We start from the raw sequence: 16,993 nt of genomic DNA on the forward strand, positions 1-16,993 counted from the left end.
CCTCCTCTTCTTCCTCTTCTTCGTATAAATGGTTTTTGATAATGAAACACTGCAGAAAGCCGCCAGGTAAAGCTGCTTCACCGCAGACGCGCTCGTCTCAGTAAAGCGCCCCGTTAATGTCATCGCGTCTCCATCGCAGCCTGCTCGGCGGATCTGAGACGCCGACGACGCGCCGAGGAGGCGCAAACGATGCGCGGCGCTCTCTCTCTCTCTCCCTCTCTCTCTCTCTCTCTCTCTCTCTCTCTCTCTGCACGACTGCCGTTTCATCACGCAGGCATGTACGGTTGAAGAGGGCTCACTGTTATTGTGCGGCTGTGTTAAAATAACTCAATTAATTTCCCACTAGTTTATACTAATGCTTATAATTCAGGGGCTTCAAAGGCGCGCCACTGCAGTGGTATATACGCACACGCGCGTGGATAGTTTGTGTCTTATAAAACACATATGAGACAGTTGTTGCCCCCCCCCCCCCCCCCCCCGCCCCCCTCTCCTATCAGGGCTCATCAATGTATACACATATAATCCTTACAATGGCATTTCATCAGCAGCGTGAGATTAAGCTCCATTATGCCACAGGTCTATTATGGCACCAAAGGACCCCCGCCATAGGAGTGGCCATGCAGGTGGAACTGGTGGGCGAGGTCCAGAAAGCAAACATGTTGACCACCATTCTGGTGTGTCCATGTCCCTCTGAGCAGGCTGCGGTGGAATAGTGAGCAGTCATCGCGCTGCAGCTTTAGTGGTGCACTTCCATGCCTCCATTCTTTTCATGTAGCCTCATCTATACTAGTCTTGCTAATGTGATTTTCTCCCTAACATTTCAGTCTCTTAGTGGTCAGTTAATTCTGGACAGTTGGGATTAATTAAATTGGGATGAATGTGTTGTGTATACTGAGAATTATCATAAACTCTGCTCTAAAGATGTTCACCTGAGGATAAGATCTAAGACAGAGAGCCAGTGAATGAGAGTTAAACTATTCGCCTGAACAAGTTTATTTTAACCAAACTACATTATATTTATTTATTTATTTGTTTGTTTGTTTCAAGCGGAATAAAAATTAAAAAAAACAAAACAAAACAATACAATTGTACAATTTCGTGTACAAGAAACCATATATCGACCAAAAAAAAAAAAAGAAAACCAACAATATGTCCAAAGCAAACACCAAAGTTCATGTACACAAAAATAGCAGGTAATTCACAAGTAACACACAACTAAATTCCTTAGGGTCGATTTAAATATGTTCAACAGAAACGTAACATGCATTATGTGGGTGATCATATAAGATCCAATTTTTATTAATGGTTGTAATTAACAGATTTTGTCATCATCATCATCATCATACTCGTCACCACCAGCTCACACTGCACTCTATTATTGTTGTAGAGATGCTAAAAAGTGCTGTTACGTAAAGAAGTGTTACTTCTTATAGTGGAAACTTACTTCCGTTTATTAATGGTAGCATCCACAAAGTTAAACAAAAACGGAATTATGAATCAAAGTCGATGACGTAGGCGAAAATAGTGACGAAATCAGCGTGAGGTAAATAATGGTTTCTGATTGGTCACCACAGAGACTGCCTGCTCGCAAATTGCGGAAGTGGATTTTGTACTGCTGAAGTTCGTCCTACGGAAACCGGCGTCGCTTCTAAAGCGTCTTTACTGCAGCAATAAGAAGCCGAGAATTCATTCTCAGAGGAATGTCTTTGTCTTTCGAGGGAAGCGTCGTGCTCATCACTGGAGCCGGAGGAGGTAAACGTAGCCGAACGTTAGCTCTGCGGTCATTGCTGCTAACTGTCACTCTGCGTGTAGTTAACCCTGAACTCTGAACTCTGAACTCGAACTGCCTAGGTGACATAATTATGTAACACAACCAGTGAACGAGTGTTTCTTTCCGTGCTATTAGCTGCTTGCTATATCCGTGCTTGCTAACAATGGCTAATACACTTGCAAGTGTCAAAGTGGTAAAAGTAAACAACTGTAGATCACGGCGTCCGGATAAACATTGCTAAAACGCTTTAATGTATCTGTTGATAGTGCATGCTGAAATGCACTATGTCGACCGAACCAACAAAAGACTTTTGCCATCCGAGTACTTTACAGAGAGCAAAGTGCATGGCGCGTCACGGGTTAAAATAAAGTGGGTCAAAGGTCACAACAACGATGGTTGTTTTTATTCTGCAGAAGCAGTCAGGACATTTCACTTATCTGTCTTTTTTCTTCGTTTAACAGGGCTTGGAAGAGAATACGCCCTTGCTTTTGCTGAAAGAGGCGCCTCAGTTGTCGGTAAATAAAGGATCTATATTTATGTTCTGAAGAACTTCATTTTTAGAGCATCTATCGTGGATGTTTTGTGCCTGCAATTATTCTCGTTGGAATCAAACCCTCATAACCCCAGCGGGTGTTTTCTCCTCCTGACATGGAGAGACGGCGTTGTCGGCGGTGTCCATGCGCACGTTTGATTCGGTCACATGTCAAATGTTTTCCCTGAGCTAATATGGACGTCAGTGTCCCTTTTTTTAAAGTCAATAAATAACAACATGTATAAAAATGCAGCAGTGGCAGTGTTTATCTTTGATTTAACATGAGTCAATAACCCGACCACCTCTTGGACCTGCATGGCTCATTTTTTGGGGGGGTACCCCAGCAGCACCCCAACGAAAGATTGTGACATTTGTTCACATGCATGGAATACAGAACAACAACAACAATGAGCCAGTTGCAGGCCCATCTGACTTTTCAAGGGAGATAAAACGATAATCTCTTTGAGATCTTGCTCTGTACTTGGTGCCCAGATTATTCACTGTTAATTAGCAAGAGCGAGACTTGTACTGTAGAGTCATAGACAATGTTTATTATATATATATTTAAAGTTATGGAAGGACACTGTTCTCTCATTAGTACCTTCAGCAGAGATGCTCTTAGTTGTAGTATTGTAAATAAGTCAAATTATAACTCCAAATGAGGCATGCAATAAAGAAATATGTATTGCATTGCTTTGATTCACTTTTATACTTTATCTACAGGTGTCTTGTGAAACATTGGCGTTCTTAATAATAATAATAATAGCTTTCCCCGCTGAATGGAGCAAACTCGCCCTTGAACTATGACATGGACTCCGCTCAGCCTGACCTTTTCCCCCCTAACCTAGTAAATCATGGAGAAGATCTGAAATTATTGCTACCGGTAGTCTTTTTTTTCTCTGTTGCAATAAAGTGAATGACCTTGGGGCAGACACTAAAGGGGGTGGAAAGAGTTCTGCAGCTGCTGATAAGGTGGTGGAGGAGATAAGAGCCAAAGGAGGGAAGGCTGTGGCCAATTATGGTGAGAAGTTTGGACTCTTCTTGCCTTTTATTCCCTCATCATTCTGTCTCTTTGTTGTTTCTCTTTTGCTTGCTCTGTTGAGAGACAAAATCTTTATGGATATCTTGTCAGTCTGTGTTGTCTTTGTGCAGCTCACACACACACACAGGAAAAAAATATTTACTTTATACATCCCAAACTGGTAAATCAGGATTAAAAATTGCAAATTAGTAGATGAAACTAGGGTAGTAAAAATAAGAAAGCATGATGGATCCATGATTTGGAATAAAAAATCTTGGATATAACAGAAAAGTAGAAAAAAAAAACCACTCAATCTAACAACGTCACTTTGGAAAGTTGCTAATTTTCCTTGGTAAATGCTAAATGTGCCTGTCTTCCTGTCAGTTATGTAATTTTTAAGGTTAACGCTCAACATTAAATTTTTTACATGGCAGGAACATTGTAGCCAAATATCAGATGCATAGTTTGTTTGCAAAATAATATAAGACTCATCACCATGTCAAATTTTAAAAAAATAAAATAAAATGGCAACTGCTCCTTTCATGATTCCACAGATTCTGTAGAAGAAGGAGAAAAGCTGATCCAGTCAGCGCTGGATGCATTTGGAAGAATAGGCAAGTATAGTATTAGCGCTTTATTGCTTTTTCCATCGGTGTTGCGTTCGTAAATGATATCAATGTAATCAATTATAGTCCAGTTATTCATGCTTTTTGAACAAACTGTTGAACTAACCCTATTAAAACGTCTTTCTGTCCAGATGTGGTCGTAAACAATGCTGGGTAAGTCGTGTGCTGTTTCAACTCTTTTAGAGGAGCTCTCTGATTGCAGTAGTTTGAGTCGGTCTAGTAAGTACAACAAAAAAAAGCCTAAAACCTCTTCCTGTTTTTCTTTGCCAAGGATTCTCCGTGATCGATCATTTGCCAGGATAAGTGATTTGGATTGGGGTAATTAAATAATAATTTCTGATCTCTACGTTCACTTCACTCTAGTTATCGCTGACTGTGTGAACGCTCGTCTCATAGCATCGCATTATTTCATTATGTTTTGGCCATGAACAAATTGTGCCGCCACACACATGATGAAGAAGAAGAAGAAGAATACATTTGTGTTTTAACCCTGTGGATGTAATAGCAGATTGCATATCTGGAATTGTTCATCATCATTCCTCTCTCTCCATTTCAGACCTGATTCACAGAATCCATTTGAGAGGCTCCTTCTTGGTGACTCGCGCTGCCTGGAACCACATGAAAAAACAAAAGTTCGGGAGGTGAGAACCCCAATTGCTACTACAAATGATGCTGTTCCCCTATCATGTGGTATTCTTGGGTCCAACCAAGTAGCTGTGTCCTCACCATGCAGGCTGTTCCTGTGCAGTAATCGTGGAATGTATCCCTGTCATATTATTACATTCAGGGTTACTTCATAAAATATGATTCGAGATGTAGTGGATACACCAAAAAGGGTGTTTGTGCACCTCTTAGGGTAACGTTTGATGATACGCAAAGAGGAAATGAGTGTAGCAAGCATTAAGAATGCGTGCCATCATATCAGCCGACTCATTTTCGGACTGATAAGGCTCCTCATTGGTGGCGCTTGCATGCGTTTATTCGTGCACATCTGAGCTGTTCTCACTGCAGTTTGAGATATTCATCTGTGACAAAGCGGTTGGGTGTGATAAAAGTGGATGAGGATGAGAGCGGTCGTCCACTTGATGCTCCGTTGCTCCAGTCTTCGTGGGGCAGATTCCATACGGGGCGAGATTCCTGCTCCTCAGGGATGGGGCAAATACAGAGAACATATTTTTCGACGGAGAACAAAGCCTGTTGAAAAGTCTTATCTTATCTTAAAAGGGCAGCAAGCATCACAATGCCACGGCAACGTGAGTCTGCCACGACTGCTTAATGATGCCTTTGCTTGTCTGTGCCCAGAATCATCATGACGACTTCAGCCGCAGGCATCTATGGAAACTTCGGTCAGGCCAACTACAGCGCCGCCAAGCTGGGTTTGCTGGGGCTGTCCAACACCCTGGCTATTGAGGGAAGCAAATACAACGTCTACTGCAACACGATCGCGCCTGTAGCTGGGTCACGCCTCACAGAGGACGTCATGCCTCCAGGTAAGGACAAAGTGGCCTGTGCACAGTGCACGCTGTTCCTCTGAGTGTTTCGGCTAGATGGAGGCACACATGTTGTCACATTTGTCAAAATAGGTGAAATGCACTAATGCAGCCTTGGATATTTACACCAGTGTAATGAAATGTAGCTCAAACCGCTCACAGGTGGAAGCGGCCAGTGGGTGTAGAAGCATTATATCAATACATTTAAATATCAACCTTCAAAATGAGAACTCATCAGCAGCGGCATTTGGTTTTAAAAAGGATCTCATGAGAATCCAAAGTCTGTAAAGGTCTATAAATCCTTGTGGATGCTCTGTGGCTCCCCTTAATACCCCTGTCAACAGGGGTATTAAGGGACAGATTAATCGAGATGGTTTCGACGCCCTGCTGGGCTGATCCACAGTGGCATCTGTCACACTGCGCCGTGCCAACTTCCACAGGCCTCGCCTTTAGAAGATGTCCGTTTCATATGGTGGCTTTCATGGCTTTCTAAGACACAAACGTTTTTCTTTTTGGAGCACAGCATCGCTGCATGTTTTATCGAGTGGAGGGTACAGATATTTTCAGCACGTACTGCACTGCTTCCAAAACTGTTAAAAGCAATGAGAGGATGCCAGAGTTTGTTCTGCAGAAATCTTATTGAAATACATTTAAAATTATTGCAGAATATTTACAATATGGTTATCGATAAATCTAAAAAGCATTGATTGTAGTCTGAAAGTCTTCCTAGTTTTATTTTTAGATATTATTATAATGTTTTTCTTCTTCTGTGTGTACAGAATTGCTATTATTATTATTAGATAGGCATGACAAAGGGTTAAATAGACTCCTACTAATAAATAAAAAAGAAAAGGTTTGGGCTTTAGAATCCTGGTTGGAGTCGTGTCTTGCCCCGACTCTGGATTAGTGAGTACCGGTACCTCCACCTACCGAGTCCTGTTTTAACCCCTGGGTAGAACCAGAGCCCTCGTTATAGTACTGTATGATGATGATGATTGTATATGATTTATGTTTCATGTTTATTAAAAACAGATTCATTCTTGTGCATCCATACCTCTGTTCACTTGGTTAGGGAAAATTCTTAATGACGCTTTTGTAACGTTCCCTGTTTGTGTTCCTTTAGTGACTTTATGCATGTGCGGCTTCTGAATACGAAGTGTTTCCTGTGTTGCGGTAGAACAAGCTTGTTTCGGGATATTTATGGAGTGTTACGCTGGTTTGGGATCTGGCGTGAAGAGTTTTGAATAAGTGGCTTCAATGTTGAGCTTTGTATGTTCTGTATTTCTTGGCTCTTGAGCAAATAAGCGAATGCTCGTCTAATAAATCAGATTATGTACCGGTAGTATTTTCCCAACGATCTTGTGAAGCTTAACGGGGTTATCTACAGAGACGCACGCTGAAGCAGGAACGCCCTTCTGCAGTTTGGGTCAGTTGCATAACAGATGTGCAACAAGAGGAATCTCTACTACCGGTAGTTCTGTGATGTTTTGTTTCCTTTAGACCTCCTGGCATCCCTGAAGCCTGAGTATGTTGCTCCGTTGGTCCTCTGGCTCTGTCATGAAGCGTGCCAAGAAAATGGAGGACTGTTTGAGGTGAATGGAAAACAATGTCCCACTTTACTGTACTGTACTGCCTGCCAGCCATCAAGAGCCAACAGGAAGGGGACACAAGGGGAAACGGTGTCCATCCGCGAGTCAGGTTTTCTTTCCGAAGCGCAACTCAAAAACTGTAAAATATCTAAAGTCCTGAAATTTTCCCTCGCAGAATATGAAAGTTTGTCTATCGCAATCATTACCTCCACCATGAAGGTTACGTTTTTTACGCCGTCTGTCTGATTGTTAGCAGGATTACGGAAAAACTGCTGGGAAAAAAATCTGAAGATGGGTCTTGGTCTAATTTTGAGAGCGATCTGGATACAAAGAAAATCTGGATTTTCCCCATTTACTTATAATGGAGGCTTTTTCGAAAAGTCCTATCTTGTAAAATCTTCATTCAATTCACTCACCAAAAATCACAGTCAGAAAGGGGTCCGATGTGCACTATCATGCAACATGTCTTCTGGATCGGATCCAGAATGAGGTTTACCTCCTGCTTATTTTATCTGTGGTACTTTATAATAATGAATTGCTGCTTCATCCACTCCTGTTTAATCTCCTTTCAGGTCGGTGCAGGGTGGATTGGTAAATGTGAGTACTGTATATCCTCAGGAGGTGTCTGTGTACATCTATGAAATTAATTCACCGCTGCGTCATGTTTACTTGAGGTGCGATTTAACTCTACAATGACCTACTTTTGTGTGTGTGTGTGTGTGTGTGTGTGTGTGTGTGTCCAGTACGCTGGGAACGTACTTTGGGCCAAATTGTAAGACAAAAGAACAAACCCATGGCCCCCGAGGCCGTCAGAGACCAGTGGGACAAAATCTGTGATTTTACAGGTGCCACCAAGCCTAAATCCTTACAAGGTCAGTACTGCATCCCCCGGAATACATAACCCAGAACATTTCCAGGAATTGGGTGCAATTCAAGGCAAATGGGGAATAACAAAAGCATTCTTTTACTAAGCGCAAGTCAATAACATCAACTCAGTTCTCACATTAATGAACTCTTCAAATTGATGTCAGAAATACCTGGAGGTGTGAGAACATTGTGAGGCAGTTACTCGACCCGCACGTGTTAACCGACGGACCTTGGGGGGGTCCTTGAACTTTCTAGAGGAGGCACAGTGGAGGACAGGAGGATCAAAATGTTTGACATTTTGGAAATGATGCTAATTGAGAACTCGCCGTGCTTTCAGCTTCCTTCTCGTGCTGCCTTTCTGAATAACTGTCTAAGGTGCCTCACTTGAACTCGAGCGGTGAGACGCATCCCATCCGTCACGGCGATCACGATGCATATGCACACGGTTGGGACGTCGGATGATGGATTGATTGTCGATAAGCTTGTTTACAGCAGTAAATGCCTTTTTTACACTTCGACAAACATCTGTTTTTTTTTTCACGGTCTGTAGAGACTCCCATTAATGTGGTGTTTATCTGGTACCTTAAGGCTCATCGTTGTGTGTGTGTGTGTGTGTGTTCATGGCATATCTCACCTGTCTGTAGATTCCATGGCGTTGATGATGAATGTGCTGTCTGACGTGGAGTCGGAGGTCAAAGCAAATCCAACGGCCGCTGCGGGTTCAATCAGTCCCGTGAGTAGAGAACGCCATCGCCGCTTCACAGTGATGTGAGATTAATATTTGCATCGACTTTGAAGTCAGTTTTCTTAAAATTGAAAGGTGGTACCAGGAAACTGCACATATTCAAACATAAATATAATCCTTTCTTCCTCTCTCTCTCTCTCTCTCTCTCGCCCAACACCTGTTACTTTACGCCCATCGGCGTTCTTCTCCTCGTTTGCTCACACGACTCCTCCCGCTGCGGCTGTAACGGCGACTCGGTTGATGATGACTTCTGACGGCGTGTGGCTGTGAAACCTCAAACTGTTTTTAATATGGCAACTCATAACTCTTTAATTCCGCCACGTTGTCTCGTCGGTAACATTAATAACCCTCTTAGGGAAAAAAAAGCAGCAAACACGATGCGTGAAGACTCGGATGTCTCCTGTAAACGTGAACCGACGATGCATCAGACAGGCGCCGACTCAGATTAGTGCTTCAAATGCAACGGACGCGATTTGGTAGAACAATCGTGCAGCGATGGGAGTTCTGCTTCACTCCTAGCGGGAGAACGGGACGGGAGCGGCTCACGGCGCACGCCGCTGAAATATTCACACGCGCGTTTAAGTATTCATTATTTCATGTGATCCGCATTAAGTAATTATCCACGGGCAACAGTCCTCATTTTCTGGGAAGCAAATTGTTCCATGAAATAGTTATCTGGGATGAATATTAACTCCGTCCACTTTCTTGGGGACGAGACTGCCTCACTCGTCTCGTCCGCAGCCGCTTTGTCCGCAAGGCGTCCGCACCGTAGACAGCCGATCCCAGCTGACTACGGGCGAGAGGCGGGTCACACCCCGGACGCCTCGCCAGCGCATCACAGGGCCACACGTAGACAGACAAACAACTCACGCACACACTCGCACCTGCGGACAATTTGGAGTGTTCAATTCTCTGACATTTTTAGGGTGGGAGGAAACCGGAGAACACCCCAAGCCGACACGGGGAAGAACAAAAACTCCACGCAGAAGGGAATCAAACCCAGAACCTTCTTGCTGTGAGGTGACAGCGCTACCCGCTGCGCCAACGTGCCGCCCTAATGTCTGATTTGTCTTCTCTTTTCAGACGGAGGCAGTGGGACAGAAACTACCACCCACCGCCTTCACCTTCACCCATACGCAGTGCATCCTGTATGCGCTGGGGGTGGGCATGTCCACCAAGGACCCCGACCACCTCAGGTTTGTGTCGAGGGCTCTGGAAAGCCAACCTGTGTGAAATTGAGTTCAGAAAAAAGTCAAACGTTTACCTTTACCTGCGTGGAGAAAACGAAGAAAACCGGCGAGGCTGACAGAATGTGTGCTTGTGCAGCCATGGTGACAGTTCAGTAACTCCAACGGTTTCATGTAGGTTCCTGTATGAAGGCCATCCAGAGTTCAGCTGCCTCCCCACCTTCGGGGTCATTCCTTCCCAGTCAGCCTTAATGGATGGTGGCCTGAGTTCCATCCCGGGACTCGACATCGATCTCACGCAGGTCAGGAAGCGCGTATCAAGTCTGAACCGTTTTAGCTCGCGGCATTAGGATGATGTCTGCTGTTGTGTTCTGTTGTTGTGAAGGCAATATCTCAGCGATTGCCCCAAGGAACAAGAAACTGAAACTGCACACAAAGGCAACGATGAATTGTGACTTTGGGAATGTTTTTTTTTTTATTATTTTTTTTTTGAATTCACGGACAAATACATTTCTCACAAAAAGCCTAATGGGATGCGGCGATGCAGGGAAGACATTCAATAGCCCAAGTCATCATCGTTGTGGGTTCTCAAAGTGCTGCGGAACACTTTGCAGCTGTTATTCAACCCCGTTAACCACCATCGGGGGGGGGCGTATTTCACATCTGAATGGCTGATACTAATCTTTTGTGTCCGCCTTGAAGCTGTGGTGATTGTATTTCTGTTTTATACTGCTGGGTTGAAGGTGTGTGTGTGTGAGTGAGTGAGAGAGAGAGAGAGACACACACGCATCAGGTATGTTTCAGAAATTCTAGTTTATTCTTCTACAGATCAGATTTGCAGGCCGAGCATACAAGTACCGTCTGACTTTCATGGGGTCGGGGTGATTCCTGTTGCAGCGGTCCTCGTGTTTCTTAGAAGTAATTTAATGTAATAATATAGTTATGAGTTCCATGTGACCAAGCGCTGCCTGTAAAGTCTTCACTGCATGTGAGTCTAGACAGACGGCGATATAAACCACAACTATGTGGTGGTAAATGTATTTTAGTGAGTCATTTGTTCAGACTCATAGTCTCTTATAGTTTTGCTCCGTGTAGGACAGACGTCCCTCGTGCTGAGGAGGCGTCAGCGAGATGTGAAGATCGCGTTATCCGTAGTTCATATCCGTTCTAATGTTTGTGTTTTTATTAGATATTACACGGAGAGCAGTATCTGGAGATTTACAGACCTTTACCAACCTCAGGTAAAATTAATGTTTTTGAGCATTGCCTGTAATTCCAGTAGATTTTCTGAAGGTATAAATGCAATAGAAGGTTTGTCATGGATTATTTGTCAGATCTTGGGTCAATTTAGATTCTAGAACTCTGCTGTTGTTTTTGACGAAATTTCATAACAAATTTCTTTTTTTAAAGACAAATGTTTTTCGCCAAATTGTGACTTCGTAATTTTTCAAAAGGTTCATTACCATCAATAAACTGTCATTGCTGGATTTGTACAAAGCAGAACCTTGATTGACTCTTAGTGCAGTGTCTCTGTTAATATCAGACTCACACAGTAGTGACTGTTATTATTAATACTCTGTCAATTTTGATTTCAAATTGGATTTGGAAATAATAATACAAATAATGAGGCATGAAGTTGGGTTTGGATTTGACATGAAGTGCAGAGTTAGTTTATGAATACGTATTGAGACTGTGCAGCATTAAATTGTTCTACCATATTAAAGCAGTCTAAATGGGAGATCCACCTTTTCAGGGACACTAACGTCTGAGGCCACTGTAGTGGACCTGTTGGACAAAGGATCCGGAGCGCTGCTCCTCCTGGACAGTGAGTTTCACAGCGTTCATCATATACTGTACTGCATGTAGTCCATATTCATCCATTTGCATCACTTCAGCGTGTCGTTTCCTCAAAGTTGCCTCTCGGACTAAATGAATTCAAGTCAATTTGCAGTTTTTGTCTGCAGGGATTGAAATGACGGACTGAGAGCGGCTCGTGTTTCTGAATTGATGTACGATATTAGAAACCGCTCTGATCTTTAATTAATCCGACTTCAAACTAATAACTTGGGACCTGTGGCTCCCCGAGGATTCACACATTCACTCGCTGTAATTCACTTGAATGCACCACCCAGCCAGCTTCTGTTGGGCACCAAGAATGAGAGTTATTTTGGGGGGGCGTTCCAGCAGAAACCGGTTTGTGTGTCAGAGTCTGCATGTGGATTTATTAACACAAGTAATGCCCTGACGTGTATTCTGATTTGTTAAAGGCTCTGGGGATGCGCCCCAGTCTGACTGTCACACCTGTGCTGCTTTGCAGTGAACACCTACAGCGGCAACGAGCTGGTCGCATACAACCAGTTTTCAGTGTTTGTGGTCGGAGCTGGAGGATTCGGAGGGAAGAGAACCTCCGAAAAAGCAAAAGTATGTACCTGTTCAGATTGGACGGACTAAGAGGTGAGGAATGAGGGCCTCCTCCTGCGTGATTGTGTTGCGTTCGTGTTTCTCCAGGCTCCCATTCCTCCTCCGAAACGAGCTCCAGACGCCGTGGTGACTGATTCCACCACCAAAGACCAAGTGAGTTTGTCTGTGTGGGCTTAGTAGCAGAATAAATTAGCTGCTCTGATAATACGTGGGAGAAAATAGGACATATTGTTTTTGTAGCCTTTATAATGCTCGAGACAAAATGTGAAACTGCTGCAGAGATGTTAGACGAGGTTTACGCAGAGTTTTGAAAAAGAACACCGAGTGTGTGACGCTGCAGAAAATAAAAGGGACCAGAGCAAAAAAAAAAAACTCACTTCACTTCAAAGACCTTCTTATTTTAGGTATCTGTTCTATTGCCTTCATAATGATTTAACTTCACCCCACATCTGTGTCTTTAAGGCGGCCTTGTACCGGCTGAGCGGAGACTGGAACCCTCTTCATATAGACCCCAGCTTCGCTGCGATGGCAGGTGAGAGTCTAAAGCGCTGTGGGAGTTGTTTCCCACCATTGATCTCATTAATACTTCCTGTATTTTAAACATTCTCTTCGGCCAGGCTTCAAGGCTCCCATCCTGCATGGCCTGGCCTCCTACGGCTTCGCTGCGAGACACGTCCTCAAGCAGTTTGCCGACAACGACCCGTCCAGGTTCAAAGCCATCAAGGTGTAAAGCTCACCTGCGATTTAACGCCCCGCCGTAGAGGCACTGTGCGGGAACCGGGGGTGAATGAGTTTGTTCCTCTGTCAGAGTAAACCTAGACGCCCAGAACAGAGAGAGCCGTCTCCCTCCAGAGGTTGTTTGGTTTAGGAAGTAGAAAAGGTTCAATCATCCCAATGAAATTAGGGTCAGGATGACCTGCAAATAAATATGTTGCGGAAAATGAAAAGGCTTGTCGTCTCACGGCTTGCCAAATGGCTCCAAGGTGAATGTCTCTTATCGCTTCTGTTTGGCTGCTGCTCCTTCGCCTCCTCCCGATCTCGGTTGCTCCCAGCGGCGCGAGCGCTCTCTGGTTCTACCACCGTTACCTCCCCCCACCCGCCTCGCATTTTAGTCACGACTGGCTTACTTTAAACCATCTCCCTTTTTATTTTTATTTCTGTCGCAGCACCGCGAGCTCGTCTTGGATTCGCTAATGGATTTGGTTTCCCTGACTAATCGTGTTCCGTGTTTGTCTGCTGATTTTTTGACAGCAGGGCTTCTCTTGTTTTAAAGAATAACATTTTCCCGTTAACAGGCGACCTTATATGATGTTTTAGTTGCATCTGTTGTGAACACCTGGAGGAGAGATTAATAACAAATCAGTCAAATGAAGACGAGCAGCTTCTTACACTCATCGGTTGGGTTCCTATTTAACGTCTCATCCAACCTCTCGTCTCTTCTCTGCAGGCTCGCTTTGTGAAGCCGGTGATTCCAGGTCAGTCGCTGCAGACTGAGATGTGGAAGGAAGGAAACAGAATTCACATCCAGTGCAAAGTCAGCATAGATTGCATGGGCTTGAATCTCCTTTGTGGGGGGGGGTTGGTTCGGAGTTGTCACTTCGCTGCTCTTCTCTTTCCTCCAGGTGAAGGAGACGGGTGACGTCGTCCTAGCGGGGGCCTATGTGGATTTGCACGGCACATCAGAGGCCTCCCCAGAAAATCTTACTCGAGTACCTCCATCTTAAAAAAAAACACCCGTTCTCTTCCTTTTTATTAAATTCACGGCTCCTCTCCTCGTAGCTCTTTAGTCTGAATGAATTTGCACTTTTGGCACAGATGTGACGGGCGTGTAACGAAGGTGTTTGTGCTATTCCTGTCTGCCCTGCAGGGAGGAGCTCTTCAGAGCGACCTGGTGTTTGCTGAGATCGGCCGTCGGATGAAAGACGCTGGCTCCGAGTTGGTCAAGAAGGTGAACGCCGTTTTCGGCTGGGAGATCACCAAAGACGGCAAGAGCGCTGCACAGTGGAGTAAGTGCACGGCCTGAGAGAGGCATCAAGTCGGTACAAATCCCACCGAAGGAAGTTATTTAGCAGTAATCAGATGAAATAATAAAGATGATGAAACTTTAATACTGCTGCTGTAACACATGGGGTGTTTCTTTCTAGATGGAAAAATGGGATTTTGTTGGCAGGAGAGAAAGATGACTGGATTTGGAATTCTTTGTCAGATATAGTTAGCTGTCGAATCAAAGATGGCTTCTGTTCACCTCAAGGAACATTTGATTGATGGTTCCCAGATTTCATGTCCAGAGTGAAGGCCAGGACTGATATTAATACGATGGATTTATAAGATGAGCCTTCAGTCATTGTTGAGTTATTCCGTTTTGCTCACTGGAGTGTCACATTAAACGTGCCGATGACATTTCCTGCCACCCCCGTTTCAACCCCCTCCCCCAGTGCCCCAACAAAGCTATCCCGGCCCAGATTGACATGTTGCTCTTACAACCTTTGAAACCAGGACATAAGAACAGATAGCGTTCACGGCTGGAATAATAAGACAAAGCCAGGCGAGGAAATCACTTCTCAAAGTGTCCTCGATTTCATTCCGTCTGTGTCTCCGCGCAGCTATTGATCTGAAGAACGGTGGCGGCACCCTGAATAGAGGCCCTTACAGCGGGAAGGTGGACGTGACCTTCACGGCGTCTGATGAAGACTTCATGGAGGTGGTGCAAGGAAAGCTCAACCCTCAGAAGGTAAAGCACATTTAGGCATAAATCTCTGTTGATGAAGCGGACTTTATCGACGCCGCTTTGGCTGATTTATTTTATTGTTGAAGGATGGCCTTTTTGAAGGGGGGGGATTTTAGCTTTCACTAAAATGTTGAGAATACAGCCTCATATTTTTGCCCCAATATATTAACATTCTTTTTTGTACATTTTAAAGCCGCGTTCATGAGCCCTTAAATCTGCAATGACTTCTCTTGTCATAATGGAAATGGCAGCCGGTGATGTATTAAGCGCAGGTAACCGCTAGACGCTAGCTGTTATGTCTGCAGCGTCTCATCGCTCGCAGGGCGTGGCCAGCACTGCACAGAATCCCGCTGCTCCCCAGAGTGCTGGATATTGATCTTTATTGATGTTTACAAAGCTGCAGACCCTCGGGGAGCCAGATAAGCTGGTAGTTAAAAACGACGCTGCTAATCGTCATCCTGGGTCACGAGCAACGCTGCACAGAGACACCCAACAAGCAGATCAAGCCGCATCAATACAGCTTAACAGGAAGAGTGTTTACTGACTCTCCTGCATGACAGCAGATAGTCGGCGATGACGTCACGGCTCCCGTTGGAACGGCTAGCAGACAACCGGCTAGGCGCAGGTGTGCTAAGTCTGTCCTTGCTTTTCTGCCAGGCATTCTTCTCGGGCAAACTGAAGGTTAAAGGAAACATCATGCTGAGTCAGAAGCTAGAGGTCATCCTGAAGGACTACGCCAAGCTGTGAGCTCCTCAGCGAACCGATCAGCTAACCACTTGTTGCGTGACGGATTCGTGTGTCTGCACGTTTTTGGAACCAAAATTCTACTGCACATTGGGTGAATGTAGCAGCTACAGGCTGACCTGGGTTTAAAGCACCCAGTAACAGTGAACACTAATCCAGTCTGGACTCAGAACCAGATGAATGAACCTGATACTGTAATCAGATGTACAGTAATATAGTTTAAAAAACGAGATTGTAATTAATTTCTCTAATTTTGATGCAATTGCGAGTACATGGCTGTTTAAAATAAAGGAACTCATTTCAGATTGCTTTTGTATGATTATTTTCTTCTCTTTTCTAACTCGTCTGCATTTGTGCTCAACAATGACAATGAACTAAACACACCATGTGTATGTTTAGTTCTGAATGTAGCTCAGTTCAGGTCGCTGTGCCGCCGCCCGACTTTGATGTTCTGGTTCAGTCCTATTTTCCAGCAGCAGGAAGTTGGGCTCAGTGAAACAGAAACCTGCAGCACCCGCAGCTGAGAGAAGAGCCGAATACAGGACAGAGCTCAGAGGACGTGAAAGCGACTGATCTCCATCTGTTTGAGGGTGGAGGGAACATTGTTCCAAGAAAGGGGCCAAATTCATGCCCACCCTCTTTACACAATTCCATATGCACATTATCTAATGTCCACTCGCTGCTCACACTGTTTTCCATTGGCTCTATAGCTTTAGCAAAGGACTGTCATAATTACATACGTTTTCCTTTTTGTGCCTTCAACCACATTCTCAATATTCCTTTATACAAGAAAAAACTTTGATCAAAAAGGAAATTAATTTTAACACAACCTTAAAACAGATATGCTCAGAATTCTCTTCAAAAAGTAAATAATTCAAGCCAGGACTCATTTCCTATATCCTTTTCCAAGCATTAAAGTTTGAAATATTAGTTAGAAAAAAATAGTCAGAGCAAATCTCTTATATTTTTTATTATATTGGTACATTTTCTACATATAACAATGCAGCATTTATACAATATCTTCATTATAAAATTAGAATTATCTGATCAAGTTCACATTTGCAAGATTGAAGCGGGAAAAGCAAAGTGAGTTTCTTTAATCTTCTCACATCATACTGAAGTAGTTAAACTGGTCTCAAGGAAAAACAAGAAATATTCACTGAAAAGCAATTCATTTGGTAAAAGAACTTAGTGTACCATTTCCAAGAAAGCACATATAGCTCGATTTAAAAACACAACCGAAGACGTTATGTTCAGTTTTTTTGTTTGTCA

At 43.9% G+C, this 16,993-nt stretch overlaps 1 protein-coding gene across 1 annotated transcript; it reads left to right on the forward strand.

Moving 5' to 3' along the window:
• The first annotated feature begins 1,700 nt into the window (after nt 1–1,700).
• On the forward strand, nt 1,701–16,010 carry hsd17b4 (hydroxysteroid (17-beta) dehydrogenase 4). The gene is made up of 25 exons (XM_068760793.1): nt 1,701–1,752; nt 2,233–2,286; nt 3,217–3,324; nt 3,879–3,938; nt 4,082–4,103; nt 4,222–4,268; nt 4,507–4,591; nt 5,253–5,440; nt 6,941–7,032; nt 7,602–7,626; nt 7,773–7,901; nt 8,541–8,629; nt 9,725–9,837; nt 10,007–10,130; nt 11,018–11,069; nt 11,582–11,653; nt 12,146–12,249; nt 12,337–12,402; nt 12,712–12,781; nt 12,867–12,973; nt 13,697–13,783; nt 13,872–13,958; nt 14,117–14,255; nt 14,853–14,980; nt 15,635–16,010. Exons 1-25 carry the CDS (start codon nt 1,701–1,703, stop codon nt 15,722–15,724), a joined length of 2,190 nt encoding a protein of 729 aa, XP_068616894.1. The 3' UTR covers nt 15,725–16,010.
• The last annotated feature ends 983 nt before the right edge of the window (nt 16,011–16,993 follow it).

Source organism: Brachionichthys hirsutus, chromosome 4 (assembly GCF_040956055.1).
Source record: "Brachionichthys hirsutus isolate HB-005 chromosome 4, CSIRO-AGI_Bhir_v1, whole genome shotgun sequence".
In the NCBI taxonomy this organism is placed as follows: Eukaryota; Metazoa; Chordata; class Actinopteri; order Lophiiformes; family Brachionichthyidae; genus Brachionichthys; species Brachionichthys hirsutus.